The sequence below is a fragment of the Coffea eugenioides genome, chromosome 10 (genome assembly GCF_003713205.1).
Source record: "Coffea eugenioides isolate CCC68of chromosome 10, Ceug_1.0, whole genome shotgun sequence".
Taxonomy (NCBI): domain Eukaryota; kingdom Viridiplantae; phylum Streptophyta; class Magnoliopsida; order Gentianales; family Rubiaceae; genus Coffea; species Coffea eugenioides.
In genome coordinates, this window is record NC_040044.1 from 2,201,718 (window position 1) to 2,219,373 (window position 17,656).

General features: G+C 38.3%; 2 protein-coding genes across 2 annotated transcripts; both read right to left on the minus strand.

The window, feature by feature from the left end:
* Nucleotides 1-2,367: 2,367 nt before the first annotated feature.
* On the minus strand, nucleotides 2,368-4,196 carry LOC113749311 (zinc-finger homeodomain protein 2-like). Its single transcript, XM_027292999.1, has one exon. It carries the CDS (start codon nucleotides 3,458-3,460, stop codon nucleotides 2,600-2,602), a length of 861 nt encoding a protein of 286 aa, XP_027148800.1. The 5' UTR covers nucleotides 3,461-4,196; the 3' UTR covers nucleotides 2,368-2,599.
* Nucleotides 4,197-14,861: 10,665 nt separating this feature from the next.
* On the minus strand, nucleotides 14,862-16,877 carry LOC113749201 (long-chain-fatty-acid--AMP ligase FadD26-like). Its single transcript, XM_027292879.1, has one exon. It carries the CDS (start codon nucleotides 16,875-16,877, stop codon nucleotides 14,862-14,864), a length of 2,016 nt encoding a protein of 671 aa, XP_027148680.1.
* Nucleotides 16,878-17,656: the final 779 nt, after the last annotated feature.

Below are 17,656 nucleotides of genomic sequence, written 5' to 3' on the forward strand. Positions count from 1 at the left end.
AAATGCCATGCTATCCTATACAGGTTGTTTGTGGCCAATGCGGACTGAAGATCTAATTCAATGTGGGCCAGGTGGGTCATGCATGGTCACTCACGACTCACGAAGAAAAGACTCGTTGTACGAAAGATTAGTAGATAAGTTCGAGGGTTTCCACTTGCATGGGGAACTCAGTGAGTGTCAATTAATGGATGGGGGTGATGAGCAAAAGACAACTTGGTTTATGGAAGAATAATGCCTGGTCTTTTCGAGGAAGAAGATGCACGATCAGATGATAAAAAGGCGGATGAGGAGATTGAGACTTTGAATGGGTGGCGTACGTATGTGGCTGCTATATAGATATAAATTGCTTGTCAGATGAAGCCATGGGTAGGTTTTGGTTTGGTTTGGTGGGGAAGGGGAGGACTGAGGAGTTAGTATGATTGATGAATAAGGCAGTACTGGTTTGGCTTGCGTTTCTCAGCAAACATATATCCTCGTACTTCTCGAGGCTGCGTACACCTTGGCGATGAAGGAAGTAAAGTGGGAAAGGAAACATTTCAGTTCCATGACAAAATGTGATTCTCAGTATAATTATTCTCTAGGAGACTTTTTTTAAATGATTGGAGCTTTTCTTTTTCCGTTTTTCCCCTTTATTAAGCTCTAAACGCAAAACTTTTGCAGCTCTTGCTATTTTTCGGACTCCTGTAAATAGGACTACCACTTTTTAGCAAACGTAATACTAAAATAAATGTATCCAGATAGGATCCTCTATACCACTACTCGATGCCAAATTCAATACCAATCTCACTTATCACGTGTTGGTCGGAGAAATTTAAATGAACAACATATGACAAATTAAATGAATAGAACACTTGGCATAAATATAGAAGTGGCACTGAATTGTCACCGAAAAAGTGGCACTGAGGATCCCATGTGGTATGTATCAGTCACTTTTTGCTAACCTCTCGATCATTTGCCTTTTACTCAAAAACCATATTAGTATTTCGGAGATATTACATCCATTCTTTTGAAGACTTCCAAAATATAAATATATTTTTCCCGTTTGAGGGAGACTTCAACTGAGTAATAAATAAGGGGGGAGGAGACGGAGTTAAGTGAAACCCTCAGAATGAGACCGGGCCAAGAAATGAGTCCACAGTTGCCAATCACAACTCACTGACCCATTGTTGAGGCCGACTTCGAAATATTACAATAAGGAGTGGGCTTGTTTAGTTAAATGAAGTGCAGCCTTTCTCTAGGTTGTCCCCTCTTCGGCTCCATTTGACGTTACGGTGCTTTTGAGCAGGCATTTGATAATTAATTTCTCGTAACCTAAAGAAACTCAATTTTTGATGAATTAATAATAGCACTTTTGCTAGAAGTACTTGTATCAGAGACATTTCGCAATCCCAAACAAACGAAACGAACCTTAATCTTCTCTCGACAGATCCATGCAACTCTCAGTCAGCCAGCCGCAGCACTGATCTTCAATCATGGTGATGGTGCTTTCCGGGTCATGTTAGAGCTGGTTGGTAAAAAACAAGTCAGTCCTTTTCCCGAAATTGAACAATTTCTCTCATTCGAGGTTTTTGTTTTCATCTTTTCTCTCATTAAACTCTGAATTATCTCGGGACATCGGCAGTTATCACTAGCACACGCCTTGCCTTTTATCACTAGCACCAAGTTCATACAATCCGTATTAGATATGCAGAATTGCAAATATTTGTCACCTAAGAATTAAATCCCTTCAATTATCATTGTATCACGCCTCTGTTCTACGCCGGACGTACAAGCTCCAACTTGCAAGCACCAATATTATGCAATGACACGGTAATGGTTGTATCAAGCTTAGAGGTCAAAGAAATCGACATGCAATGCCCACAAAACATTTTCTTTTGTTGTTCACCTAAAATAGGTAAAGAACTGGCGTAAAAAGACTAGATCATATGGTAGCCGGCTTTTGCATCATATAATTATCAACCAAGGGATGGAATCATGGAAGCTAAAGACAGTCAACTCAAGTGCAAAAAGCAAAAGCATGTCTCAATGAAGTAGTGGAAGTTCAGGCGTTAACAGATTTATACCTTGCCTGATAGGCCTCTTGGAAAATAAAATCTGAATCGAGAACTGACAAGTGGAAAAAGCAACCATAATAATTAATAAAGAAAGAAGAAAAAAGAAAAAAAGGGACACTAATGAAGAACATATATAGGACTTGGTGGGGAGCTGGTCTTCGCTCCCCAACCTCTAGTACGTACAACAATTTAAGGACCATCGGACTGCAAAAGAAACACAAAAGATGCAAAGGAAATGGCACAAGAAATTAAGACCAAGTTCTTGGTAATAATATGCTAGCTAGAGAGAAACTTTAATAACTTGAACCCCCAAAAAAAAATATTAAAAATAATAAAAATAAGTAAGAGAAAGGCACCTCGATCGATCCCCAGAAAAGCATACATGAATCTTAACTAATGAAAGAAGAGAAACTCAGGAGCCCGTAATCCATCTCTCATCTCTACTACTCTCCCTATACAAAAACCCACACCCATTCTACATCACCTAATATACTCGAGATAAATCTAGGAATCCCACTACACTGCATTCCCCTTAAAACGTTTATTTATGATTCTTGAGGGTTCTTTTTGGCAGAATTCTTGTTGTTGTGCATCCAAACCTTAAAAACTTGTCTTTTCACTCCAACCTCACTGCAAAACCTTTGCACTTCAGTATCATCTTCCCTTGGAATCCTCCATCCGAGTTTCTCGGCAAATGCCAGCATCTTATCCTTCTGCTCCTGAGAAAACTTAGTCCGAAACCTCTTCTTTGCAAGAACAAATTGCGGGGGTGGAGGAACTGATGTTGACTGGTAGGCGTTGAAATTCAGCTCCTCACTTGAAGAATCTGTGGCTGCACTTGCACTCCCACCTCCAAAAGCCATCTTCACTGGCTGAACCATAGTAGTCCAGTGGTTAGCGTGCACGTTCATGGACTCCCCACGATGTTGGTTCATGGACGGAGAGGGCAGCGGCGGCGGAAGTGGGAGCTGGTGCACCACAATTGCACCGTCTCCACTGGATTCTTTGCGGTGGAAGTTGCGGTGGCAGTGACAAGCAGCGCACTTGAAGGCCTCGAGGGTTCCTTCTTCACCGCTGGGCATGAATTCTCCGCAACCATCTGTAACATTTCCGCCAATGCTAGCAGCGTGGTTCTTGAGGCATTCGCGGTATCTAGTACTACTAGTGCTATGACTTCTTCCAGCTGTGGGAGTTGGAGTTTTGGATTTAGATCCACCTGAACTCAGTGCAGCTGCAGTTGCACCGGGGCCTCGGGAAGATTTCTCTTGGTGAATCAGCTGGTCTTCGGGATGCTGAATATGATGGTTATGATGGGTGGCGGTGCTATGCTCTAGGTTTTCAAGTGGGTCATAACCTAAAGAACCTGATGGTATTCTCATTTCCTTATCCTCACCAGCTAGAGCCATTTATGTCTGTCGGAGGATAATAATATCAAACCCAAAGTAGATTGATGTTTGCCCCTCAAATAAAATCCTCCAACGATTAATCTACTACTAGCATTTTATGGGGTCAATTATTGACTACTATAATTGATTTTCAAAAGGGTTAACTAGAGTAGCTTAACTAAATCGTCCTCGTACAAAATCTAAGTGGTCACCCTAATCTTAGAGATTGTCAATAATATTCAGCTTTTGTGTCCTCATCTCAACTACCCATATCCCCAAATTTCAAACTGTTTGCTTGATCAGAATCAAGATCTAAAGTGACGAAGAAGGTAACAGAGGGAAGATGGGGGCCATCTGGATAGAAGAAACACCTAACTAGTTAAAAGAAAAACAAAAGAGAGAAGTCTCCAAGATATCTTGAAAAGGAGAGTGCAGAAACATGAATGGGGCCCTGACTACTCTACCTTAGAATAAGCCTGCCGCAGCTCCTCCACCACCACCACCACCACCACCTTAGGATTGTATCGAATGGGATTTCTGTTGTCCCAAAAAAAACATGGAGAGAAGCAGGGTTTAGGTTTTTTCTTTTCTTGGTGAGATAAAGTGAAAGAGAGAAAAGAGAGGAAGAAAAGAGGAGGATGAGGGTTAATTGGGGTAGAGGGAGAAAAGAGGGCGTGGGGGGAGTGTTTCAGTGGTTCCAACAGGCCAACTATGTATCCAACAAGAGACAGCTTGGTTGCTTGTGATGAAGCTAAGGGAGGAGATAAGTGGAAAACAACTGATGAGATTAACAACAACTGAGCATAAAAACAACCGACAGAGTCATGTTCGTCCTCTCCCACGCCCTGCCACTTGGTCCCATCCCTCCCCCGTCATTATTGCCCCTTTCTATATATTTCTTATCTTTGCCAGTTCTCTCACGTACTCGCCTCTCTTTTTTGTTTATGACACTCCCAATTGACGCTTACAGCCTTATGTAGCCTCATGATTCTTCATTAGATTTGATATGATGCTCTCCCTCACCATGTTTTCTCCCAATAATCCCAGGTTCTAGATTCCATTAGTCGTTAAAAATGGAGTCTTGATCCCGGTTTAACGAGTAACAAAACAGCATAGGCGAGTTGGCCCTGTTGGGTAAACGAATCAACTGTTAAAGTAAACGGTAAGGTGAAAAAGAAAGAGAAGGAGCTAGAAGGTAGGTCCACAGTGGCGCACTTGTCCTCTTGTGCCTTTTGAGTTGAAATTGAGTTGAGGCTTAGCCAAACTTAGCTGCTCAGTTCTCCCATCTATCTATCCATCCTATCTTCCGAAAGCCGAAAGGCAGAAGAGGCTAGCTATTGTATTGTATCCGTGTGTGTGTGTGTGACACTATGCTTCTCTGCAGCGTTCTGCCTGCGCACCTCTGCCAAGTCCATGCTTTCCCCAAGCAATGTCTTTACCTTTCCGTGATACAATCGATGCTTTCCCCTTCTCTTTCTTTTTCTCTCTCTATCCATGCTTGGACTACAGTGATCTGTGATATGCTTTGGTACTTGGTTGGGTTACTGCATACCGGCCCCTAGTGGTACAGTGCAGCAAACTGACCAATGGAAACCATTTATCTGGATGCCATGGAATCAGATAAATATTCTTTCATCTTCTTAGTATTGATTACTCTTTACTAGACGGGTTATAGTTTTTGAGCTTTCGTTGTCGCTGTGTACAGTTAATATTCTTTCATTAAGCCAAAAACCCTTTTTCCCCTCCTACTTCTATTGTTGGTTTCTTGTTTTACTTTTCTTTTCTCAAGGAGGAAGTTCACTGGCACTGTACTATTTACAGCAGCTAGGCCTGTTGATTTACTGCTGTAAAGAAGGAACAGGGACTGACTCCATTGCTAAATATCAAGCTAGCTAGTGAGTGCTTCAATAGCTGGAGATGGATGAGGAAAATAAGGTGAAAGCGAAAGGAAGTTCAGTAGCATTTTTTTTTCCCTAGTGTTTTGAGCGTCCTATGGCTGCCTAGATCTAGTAAACTCACGGGCAATATTAACCATTTATAGGCAGTATGGGGTGCAACTTTTGGGGAATAGATTTTATTAAATAAACTGAATTTTTAGCTCAGAGAATATTTGTGATAAGAAATTAACTGATCTATTACGGGTGGTGAGAGATGCGATATCAGTAGTAGTGTCACTCTCTGGATAACTTCCTTCATCACTAAAATGAAGATTACCAACTACCTACCTGTAGGCCAAATGTATTTGGATAGACCTGTTTTACCATAATTTTTTCAAACATGTGGTATAATTAATAACTAATAAGACATGCATTTTATTATAGGTATAATTTCATACACCTCTCCTAAGGTTTCTAAATAATTGCAGTCACTTCTCTTGAGGTTTGAAAAATTATACTTAACTCCTTTAATGTTATGAAAAGACTATAATAGTCTTGACAACTTTACAAATTCTAAGTGAAAAGTGGGTGTAAAGAAAAAAAATCTTCATTTTTTAATTTTTTTGGTTCAAAAATTCTAAGCTCATCTTACCTAATACATTATTATATTCAATTCCTAGGTCATTTAAATGGACTTTTTACTTAGTTTTATAGATAGCCGACTAGTAGGGATGTATCTGTTGAAAATAGTTTCTTCACAACTTACTTAGCATAGGAAAAAAAAATCTAAATATTAAAAAATGATGTTTTGAAACATGACTTAAATTTTGCTACAAAGAACTATCTCAAACCATCTTTTTACTTAGCAATTTGTTTGGATTGTAAGTTATTTGGGATTATTTGGAATATTTTTACTGTAGTACTTTTTGTGATGTGATGTATGTGAGATAAAAAGGTAATTGGGAAGATAAAAAGGTGTATTGAAAATTGTAATGATGATGTAAGCAAATAAAACTGGGTAAATAATGCTCAATCCAAACAAATATTTGATTTCTTTTGTCATTTAATTTGTTTTGTAAATCAAATAAAGGCAATATAAGATATTTATTAGACTTTTTGTACTGATAGTTTGGATAGTGTATTATTTGAAATATTATTTGGAATAATTACTGTAGCACTTTTTGTGATGTGATGTATGTGAGATTAAAAGGTGATTAGGAATATAAAAAGGTGGGTTGGGAAATGTGTTTATGATGCAAGCCAAATATTATTTGGGATAAAAGTACTATCCAAACAAATTTTTTATAGGACGTTTCCATAATTTTTCAAACCTAAAGGGAGGTGTGTGCAGTCATCACAAACTTCAGGAAACGTTTCTAAAATTATCCCTTTATTATATCACCATTTCTTATACATCAGCGAATTACTAAACTCACGCGAGCCATCCATCAGTGGGTTACAGATCATGCATGCTTAACCATTTGCCTTGCATACAAATTTTCTCAGAATTTCACCAAAAAAAAAAAAAACTGCGCATCAGGCCTTTTTTGTTTTTCCACATTGGTTTAGCGAAAGGTTCTCGATATGCTGACTTTTTTTGTTTATTCAATGCCATAGTAAGAACAAAAATATTTTATGTTACTGTGGTTGTTATATTATTTTATCTGCAGCAAGAAAACTTTAAGCTGTACAATAATAAACCGGAAAATGGAGTGCCCAGGAAAAATTTTGAAAATGGGGCGCTTGATAACTAGGCCTGTCAACGGGTCGGGTCTAGACCCGGATCCGGACCAGATCCGTGAAATTATTGCGGGTATGGGTAGGGATTTAATTCCGTTTTCCGGATCCGGATCCGTTTTGTCAAACAAAAAACGGGTCGGATACGGAATATAGTATTCCGACCCGTATTAGACCCGGATCCGGATATAAATGAATTAATAATTTAAAAAATATATATTTATCAATATAATTTGATTAGGGTGATGTATTTTAATAAAGTTAATTTGATTTCTTTTCTTATTTGGTTTTTTCTTTGCATTAGTTAGAAATTAGTTTACAAATATATTTTTTTCTCATTTTTATTAGAAATTATAAATTTTGGTAAATTTGTTCGGGTAGACCCGGATCCGGATCCGGGACCCGCCGGATCCGGATCCGGAACATAGGATAAAAGACCCGTCGGGTAAACGGGTCGGATCCGGATCCGGCATAGTAATTCGGGTCCGGGTCCGGAATAATGAATTCCGGCCCGGACCCGGCCCATTGACAGCCCTATTGATAACCAAGCATATTTATAAAATCCAACCCAGACCTCGGTCTAAAGAGGTGATTGGTTCAACATGTTGACCTTGGTCGATCAATCCTTGGTTTTGATGATTAACAAACCAAAATGTAGATTTGGTCTAATGTTTTTATGTGAGAAATTTGTTAGAATCAGGTTCAATGGTGTCAAGGAAAGAAAACCAACCAAATGAAGAAGCAAAATCAGGTCACTCATGTCGGACGGCCAAAAGGAAACTATCGGACGTCCGAAAGGATGAAGAACATCAAGAAGGAAACTCTGTCGGACGCTCGTGAGGAAGCATCGGACGTCCGGAAGGATCGGACGCACGCCTCGGACGCACATCGATCGCATCGGACGTCCGAGAAATTTCGCAAAGATTTGATGACTCTCTGCCTACGTTCGGACGCTGGGTTCGGACGTCCGACAGGTGGTTCGGACGTCTGACAGGCACCTGTCGGACGTCCGACAGGCCAACGGCTAGTTTTGACAGCATTTAATATTTGACCGTTAGAGAGCCTTTTGAAGCCATTTCTCACCTTCTATAAATACCCCAAAGCACAAGAAGACAAGAGACTTTTGCCAACACAAAATACAAGCTTACAAGTGAGATTTTTGAGTAGAAAGATTCTTTGTTGGTTGTATAAGGGGTTGGGGAAGTTGGGTTGTGAGGTTGCTCAAGTGAAGGTTACTCTCTTGGAGTAGTAAAACCTTGGTGAAGGTGAACCAATCACTTGGAGTGGTAAAACCTTGGTGAAGGTTGCCTCATTTGTATAAAATAGTTCTTAATTGGGTGAGTGATCTTTCAAGTGTAGGTTGTTGAGGGTTAACTAGAATAGTTGTAAAACTCCTTGGCTCAACCAAAGAGTATTTGGGGTGAGGAAGGAGTGAGCCTTCACTTGTACATCTTGGTTAGCATCGCCATCAATTGAAGAGGCTATTGGTTTGATATTTGGTTTGCATTTCTTATCTTTTCTCTTTAATTAAGTTTTCTTTATTGTGCTTAAATTTGATATATCTTTGTGCATCATTGTGAATTTGTTTGTACTCATTGGGTTGCACCGGGCTCTTACACAACAGATTTTCGGTTCAATCATGGATTGGGCAGTTCAACTGCGGATTGGATAGTAGTTATCTTATATAATATAACAATATATTTTAAATTACAAAAATACTAAAATTTTTAAGTTAATGGTTCGACAGACGATTTTTTTTGTTCATTAGTTGAACCATCGGATCATTAATTAGTAAATGAGTTATTACTTATCCAATCTAATTAGTGACTTAATCCGATCTTATGGCCGGTTCACCAATTTGAAAAGTTCGACCGTCGAGCCGAGTAGAGTTTTATGACTATGCAACCAAGCATTTCATGGAGTTGGGTTTACTCATTTAGGGAAGAAAAATTGGATGCAAGACATAAAATGGAAAAAAGGAAAAAGTGCTTGGTGTATTGATACATGACATTGTTTATGGAATGAGCCCAAAAGCACTTGGATATTCAATTAATCCTGGCGGGAGCTGGGAAATTCTGAAAGGATAATCATGCAAATAGTTCCTTATATATTGACTTGGTACTTTTTTTTGTCTCTTACATATAAAATAATGATTTTTTTGGTTGTATATCACATATTAGTTTTTTTATCTTTTATGTCCCTTTTATATGAAATGATGATTTTTCATCCCTCAAAAAATAAAAAACGCACGATTTTAGTCCCTCGACTCATTTCTACTTATCTTGCCAGAAAAAAAATCACATGCACCTCATGTCTCACAAATTTCAAGGCTAAAATCAAAAAATTATAAGGAAAAAGAGAAAAATCCCCTCACATATTTTGCTTTTTCGTTTTATTTTCCTAACTAAGAATATGATAACAGCCATGGTTGCCTTCGGCTACTATGTTAGTGGTGTTGTCGTCGGCCGCCACAATATTTTCGGTCACAAATTTTCACAAAAAAATCAACATTCCATTCAAATTTTTTTTTTTTTGCATGGAATCTAATTTCGATATTAGTTTTCACAAAAAAAGAACGTAGGTGAAAAGTTCAACTAGCCTCCACTATTTTTTCGATTTTTCATCCACTTTTGTTCTTTTTTTGTGTAAAAGGTAATATTGAAATCAGATTATACATGAAAAAAAAATGAGCGAGAAGTTGAATTTTGGTGAAATTTTTGTAATCAGAAATGGTAGCAGCCAACGGCGACATTGTCAGCATAACGGCTGAAGTCAACCATGGTGGTTGCTACATTCTTGGCTAGGAAAATATGATGAAGAAGAAAGAAATTTGAAGGACAATTTTCCCTTTTTCTTTTCAATTTTTCATTTTTTTTTCCTAAAATTTGTGAGGCATGAGTTACATGTGATTTTTTTTTATGAGTAGAAATAAGGCAAGGGACTAAAAATATGCATTTTTTATTTGTAAGGGATGAAAAATCAATCTTCTATACGTAAGGGACGTAAAAGGTACCAAACTAATATATTAAGAATGAAAAATCATCATTTCAGAAATGAGGGATATAAAAGCTATGGAGCCAATACACACTATTTGTGTGATTTTTCCAACTTTGAATTTGACACCTCCATCTAGCAATCTTTGAATGTGTAGGCAAAAGCTTGCCATGTCCCGACAAATATACCGGTCATCCTTTTTTGGGTACTTTGCATGTAAATTTACACTTTAAAATCTAATATTTGTCCATTAAACTGACTTATAACAACAGCAATAGGCAACTTAAATTCAAGAGCATGGAAGAGGGAGTATAAGTGAAAGATTTCGAGTTTGAGATCACACTTAAAAAAAAAATCTTAAAGTCATTAATTTGAAATAAAATGAAAAATCTTAAACCCTAGTTGATAATGATCATGTCATTATCAGTAGCACGTTACATCTTAATTAAATATAAACTGCAAAATTCCTCACGAATGCTAGCCCCATTAATGATTCTACAAGACAGAAGCACAAGGATCCAAAACATCAGGCGAACTAACAGATGTACTTTGGCCTCTAAAGGTGCCTTTTTGACTTGTCAAATGTCCATTTACTGCTAGCCAATATTCTTCACTTGTTTCGTATTGATCCAATGTTCAAACTAACAACTTAAAGGGCTAAGTGGGATAAGGTCCAAATATTAGGGGCCCAAGTGTAAATTTATTTTCTCTTAAAAGGATAGATGTCCGGCTTCTTATATTCTGAAGGATGCAGAGGACCAAAAAAAGTTTTTTTAGGAAACATAAAAAATCTACTTCACTGATCCAATCATTAGTGTTTTCATCACCGCCTTTAACCCAGTCACCATTGATTTCATCACCGCCTTTAAGGCTTTAACCGCCCTATACGTATATAAACAACCGAAATTTGAACCCAAGGGGTTGACAAGCGAAAATGAAAGAAGCCAATAGAATTGAGTTAGGAAATCTTTGTCCTGAAGTAGTAGACTCCATCTTCTCAAGAATCCCTCTCAAATCTCTGGCAAAATTGAAGTCAGTTTCCAAGACATGGTGCAATTTCATTGAACACTTCCGCCGTCGCAACCCTCCCACCACTGCCTCAGGCCTCACAATCGTCCTCAAAAACCTCAACCGAAACCTCCGCAATCCAGAGTTTCAAGAATCAACCTTCCTCAGAACCCAAGAAGGCCAACAGGGATTCTTTTCTACTCATGCGTGCATCAAAGGCAACTTTCCCGTCCGCTTGATCAATTCATGCAAAGGCTTACTCCTCTACGCCGCAAATGATGGTCTTTCTTGGGCTTACTACGTCTGCAGCCCTTTTCTTGATCAGTGTTTAGCCCTTCCTCGAGCCCACAGCATCACAAGACTCGCTTGTGCAAGCCTTGCTTTAGATGGATCATCCAAAGAAAACTTCAGGGTTCTCTGTTTTTTCTTGAAAGAAATTGATTTTGTTCGAGGCACAATTGGCTGCAAGATTTTCTCGTCAGCAACGTGGGATTGGAGAGAATTTCAAGCAACAATTTTGAACACCGACCTTATGCTGAAAAGGGATTTCGATGTAGCACATTTATTTGGCCCTAGCGTCTTCTGCAGGGGAAGATTGTATTGGATATGGAGTCTATGCATGCTGGTGTATGATAACGAGGCAGAGTTCTTCAAGCTCATCCCATTGCCATCAAAGGCCGAGGAGGGTAATTATGGGAGGCCATTAGACATGCTTTCTCAACTCTTGTGGGAATCAGATGGAAGCATATATTTTTGTTATCAAATGAACGAGAGGCTTTGCATATACAAATTCATTGGCGACGATGAAGTTATGGACCAAGAACATGGTCGTTACAGCAGCATGGAGGGCTGTTGCATGTGGCAGTTCAGTCATTTTGTGACGTTGAAGGAATTTCTATGGCAAGAATTTTATAGGACGGTCAATGGCGAGGTAAAGAAATTGAGGGCTAAATGCGGAATTAAGCCTTGCGGTTTCAATCAAGACTTGCAATTGCTGTATCTGCACGTTCCTCCTGGAACAATTGTAGCTTACAGCTTGGAGACTCGAGAATTGGAACAGGTTTGGGCTTGTGGTGAGTTTAAAGGGAACTATGCAATCGAGAAAATTCTTCCCTTTTTATTCAAATCTGTGAATTTGTTTGTGTGAGAGTGATCCTAGGTAACTACATCAGAAAGCATACATGTCTTTGGTAATTGGCATATTTTAGCATTCATGTCTTCAATTTGTAATTTTTAGATTTTTAGCAGTCACGTCTTGGGGGTTATTTGCTCAATTTGCCGAGGCTTTTAGGGTGCTAAAGGAACACTTTTTTTTAGTTTGTTACCTTGTGATCTTCAATATCTGTCTCCATTGTAAACCAAGAAACTTGTGTTCGAAATTTTTTTTTTTTTTTTTAAAAAAGGAGCTGCTTATTTTTTGAGCTTTCACATGTGAGAAATGTATGCCTTTTTTTTTTTTTGCACCTTTAATCTTCATGCTCATGCAAAATGGATCAAAATCACAAAAAAAATTAGTTAATTTAATTAAAATGTTTGTATATATGTTGAATAAGTAATGAAGTATTTTGCTTCTTTTCGATTAAAGTTTGGTTTTCGTTGAAAATCAAGATAAAAGAATCTTAATGACAAAATAATTCCAATAAACTCTAATTCGGACGGATAACCTATTTTGTACTATCTGATTGAGTTATGTGCACTGTGCAGTGCAATGATCATGTGAATTGACTGAATTATCTCTAGAAAATCACTAATTTACTTGGCTAGCAAAATAAATTAAATAAATTTACTTGCCCTTTTGGACCGGGAACTTAACTTGCCATTTTACATTAGCGTCTACCCATAGGTCTGCTTTCAGGATAGTATTTAACGGTTACAGAACTCTTAAATAAATTTGCCCTTATTGTTGTCCCGAGGAAAAAAAAATGGTAAAGACAGATGAAATCGTTCATAAAGATTACGCTTCATTATTGATTTTTTGGGGATAACTCAATCAATTCACATGATCACGGGAGCTGCATATGATTCAATTAGACACAAAGTGGGTTATCTTCCCCAATTGCAGTTGATTAGGAATGTTGTAAGAAAAATTAGGGGTGCATTGGTTCAATTGAACCTTCATGGGGAGGAAAGTGAGATATGAGGCAAGTTTGAGGAGATTTATTGGAATTAACCCTTCTTCTTCCTTTCTTTTTCTTTTTTTTAAAAAAAAAAAAATTGGAATTGTAAAGCAATTCTAAGGGTGGCTATGGCTCCATTTAGTCAATTTTCACCAATGCGCTGCTTTGCTTATGATTTACATATTTTTAGCCAACGACTTCGAGGCTCGTCCCTTGATTGTGCATATTTCTAAAAAAAAAAATTTATCTATTGTGACAAAGGCTCTGTTTGATAACATAAAAAAGTGTTGAATCTGAATTTTTTCAGATATTCAGATGTTTGAGTGTTTGATAAATGAAAATCCATTTACAGAAAATCCTAACTGAATACTTAATTCTGATAAGAATCAATAGAATTACTTCAATTACCTTATCTTATCTACCAAATCTACCCTTGTTTGTTAATTATGTTCAAAATTCTTATCTAATTAAATAATCTAATATTCTCTATCTAATGATTTTCTATTTCTTTTTTCTCCCTTTTGAATGATTTTCACATATTCTCCATACTCCTCATATAATATATTTCATCTTTTATATTAATTTGATTTAAAAATAAATATTGTCATTTTCATACCTAACATTTTTAACTAATTAAATCATAGGTTCTATTTCTTTTTTGGATGAAAAGATATAAGGGCAAATTTGTCAAATTTAACTTATTAAGCATTCAATTATAAATGTTTATCAAACAGTATAAATAGACTTAACATTAAAATTCAGACATTCATATATTTCTTTTCAGTGCTTAAAATTCAGCAAATTAATCGTTTCAGTATTCAGATTCAGTTTTATCAAACGGAACCAAAGTCGAGTTGACCATGAAATCGTCAAATATGTTGAAATTAAGAAAACAAACAATTTAATGTACATGACTAATTCCATTCAAGCTTGACTTGATCCCTCAATCTCCGAATGCTATTTAGTTTCAAATATGATTCTTGACACTTCAGAAGACAGATAAAGAGTATAATTGTTGCATTTTTCTGATAAATTGTAGATGCTTGCATTTCCTTGTTAGGTTCTTGTTATCCTTGCTTCCCCATTTTTTGGTCAAGAGAGACTCCAAGCTTTGCTCTTTAGTCAAAGGAAGAAGAAGAAGTCCCTTTGGGGACATCCGATAAAATCATGGTTCAAAGTGGCGGTCGCGGTCCGGACCGTTCTACATCGGTCTCGGTAATGGTCCCGACATATAGATTGCGGTTTCGATAAGACGCAAATTTTTGAAATACTTAATATTCTAAAATTGTAAAAAATATGATAAACAAAAATAATTAATAAAAATAATAAAAATTCGAGTTGACTCAGGATGACTCGGGGCGATTCGGTCGTTTCAATCTGTTTCAAAGACGTATCGGTCGAGTTTTCAGTCACTTGGTTGAATTTTCGGCGATTCATTATCTCGGAGTCATCTTGTCCGGATATTGGATCGAAAAACTCTGTTCCGATGACGACTCGGCCGAATCGTCTCGGTCTTGGCCGAGTTTTTGAACCATGTCATAAAAGCCGAACAATGCAGGGTTTAAAGATTACAGGCAAGAAAAGGTAAAAAACTGAGAGATTGACTGCATAAAGACAAGGATGACTTTTGAACCCAAAAAAAAAAAAACAAGAAGAAGATTGTATAAAGACGGTGTAGCATTCACGTTCCTATAGAGAAGATAGCAAGGGTCCTTTAGTTGGAGCTTCTGATAGCGAAAGGATGATCCCTCCTAGCTTGTGCTCTGCTACAACCTCACCCTTCCCCTTAAGTTTGCATGTTTCTCCCTTCCCTTCTTCTCTTGAATGATTTATCTTCTTGCTAACTGCTAAATCACAATTTTCCTCTTTTAATTCCATCTGCATTATTGTACGAATTTTGGCCCTTATCAGGTTCTCCTTAGCTAACCATCTCCGTATTTTGCCAGAAGTAGTCTTTGGAACACTTCCACTTTCAGCAAGAACGATCAGTCCAACTGCTACGCTCTCTTCTTCCATGATAGATTTCCTTATCCCTTCACATATGTTCCTCATAGCTCTTCGTTCTCTTTCAAAATTTTGAATCTCTGCAACAATAGCTAGAGTTCCTGAAACCATAAATGCTGCAATACAGCCTCCTCGGAGTATTTTCGGATGACTGTTGTAAGCTGCAGTTTCTATGTAATGAGGATGCAATTCTTGACCATTTGGGAGTTTAATGATGTCTGAAATTCGACCTGTCACGAATAAATACCTATCATCTCCAATGACAACTCCTCTATCTCCAGTTCGGACATAGCACCGCCCCACTCTCTTGCTGAGCATCCCATTGAATACCTCTCTACTCAGAGAAGGATGGCCAAGGTAGCCAGAGGCATTGCTCGGAGATGATATCCATATCTCACCTTCTGTTCCATCCTCGACAGGCTCTTGCGTTTCTTCATTGACAACTAGAATTTCAATATCTTCTTCCTCATCTTTGTCAAAAGAAATGAGCCTCGCACTAGGTAAGAGCTTATTGTGAGTTGGCAAATTGTTATTTCTGCCGATTCTCCATGCCGTAGAAACGAACGTGCAATTCTCTGCTAAGCCATAAGATGGAGAGATGGCTGATGGATTCAGCCCAAATCTCCTAAATACTTGAATGAATTCTTCAACAGCATCTTTGTATATTGGCTCATTGATGACAATTAAGTTCTTCATGCTTTCCAAGTTTATAGGAATTGTTCCCCGAGCAACCCCACCTCGCTTAAGAACAAGAGGTAATGTGAAAGATGGAACGGGAGTGCAAGTTGCCCTGAAAAAGGTAATCAACTCGAGCCATATTCGGGGCCTTTTTAAGAATGTAGCTGGCGATGTTAAGACACTGGTTGCTCCTGACACTACGGTAAGTAGCAAGAACATGAGGCCACAATCATGGTACTGAGGCAACCAAGAAACAATAACGCTATTGGGATGCAGATCATAAGCTTTCCTTGCTGCTCTAACATTGTGAGCAGCTGCACCCGCCGTTACAAGAACTGGTTTTGGAATTCCTGTGGCACCAGAAGTGTACTGAATCAGGTACACCTCTTCAGCTTTGCAACCGCTGTACGGTACTGAATTCGAGTTCCCGTCCAGTTTCTTGCCTTTAATAGCCTCAATTGAAATCCAGCTAAGCTTCTGCAACCACTCAGAGAGTTGTTTATTGGTCGAAGGTGAAGATTTATACTGCTTAACGCGCTCGATATAACAATGATTTGCAATGGCAGCTTTAGGCTTTGTCTGGGATATAACTCTGACGAGGTGGTGATAATTATCTTCAGCAAAAGACGGGTCTGGAGGGACAACAGGAACAGACAAAAGGCCAGCTCTTTGACACCCAAAAATGATCTCTACGAGTTCCAGTCCTGGAGCACACATCACAACCACAGTATCACCCCTTTGCAGCGGAAGTAACAGCTGGGAGGAAATGCAATCCGCTGAATTGTTCAGCTGCTGATAGGTGATGGCTGAGCAAGTGCTAGCCCCGGTGCCTGAAGAAGCTGAATCATCTTCGGCCCAAATGAAAGCTGGTTTGGACTTGAAAGCTGGCAATTTTCCCCATATTTGGAGGTAAAGATCAACCACTGGCTGATCAGGGAAACAAGGATCGTAGTTCTCGAAGTGCATTGTGCTAGTATATCTTAGTGGAGAATTTGATGAGGTGATGGTGAAATGAATTGCCATGGCTAAGCTGTTATATATACAGCGGTGATGGGGTGATGCAAAACAGAGATGAAAAAGGATTGAAAGCTCAGAAACTCGATCCCAAGCGAAGATTACAAATTACGAAGAAGAATTATCAGATATTCGGGAAGAATATCCACTTGGGGTGAATCAGCAGTGTCGTTTAACCTTTGTAAATTTGTTTTTAGCGGAACAGAACTCTGTGATGCCGCATGCCACATCTCGTCTGATTTATTTAGACATATATACATTCTGAGATTCCCAAGTCATCTAGAATTAGATGAGACGTAAATGGATCATTTGACATCTCAATTTCACTGTCCACATATTAGAAGATGGGTATCAGAACTATATATAAACCGTGAAATTTTGATTTGATCGTCCAAAATTTTGCAGCTGAGGCTTCCTAACAAAAATATCAAACTACAAAAGTGGCATATGCCATACGTTAATCCATATTCTACCATTTGATGGCGCTATGTTTATTTATTTCCTAAATTTCTAACAAAGCTCAAAACATTTTTAATTTTTTTTCAAAATTATACACATACATATGGGACGGGATTATACTTCCCCGCCCCATTTTATAAAGGGAAAAATGCCCCTCCCCCTCCACCTCTCGCCGCGTTTCACGAGCACCCGTCCCGATTGCCATTCCTATTCATGGGATGATATATATAATGAGAACGAGTCATGGGATCAACAAATTAGAGGCGGAATTGCGCACTATATGAGAACGAGTTGTGGGATGATGACTGTCTGTAGGGGTGGCAATTTTC

What these genes read in the sequence shown, in the direction of transcription:
- LOC113749201 (XM_027292879.1), bottom strand. Translation starts at nt 16,877, where the DNA reads ATGGCAATTCATTTCACCATCACCTCATCAAATTCTCCACTAAGATAT.
- LOC113749311 (XM_027292999.1), bottom strand. Translation starts at nt 3,460, where the DNA reads ATGGCTCTAGCTGGTGAGGATAAGGAAATGAGAATACCATCAGGTTCT.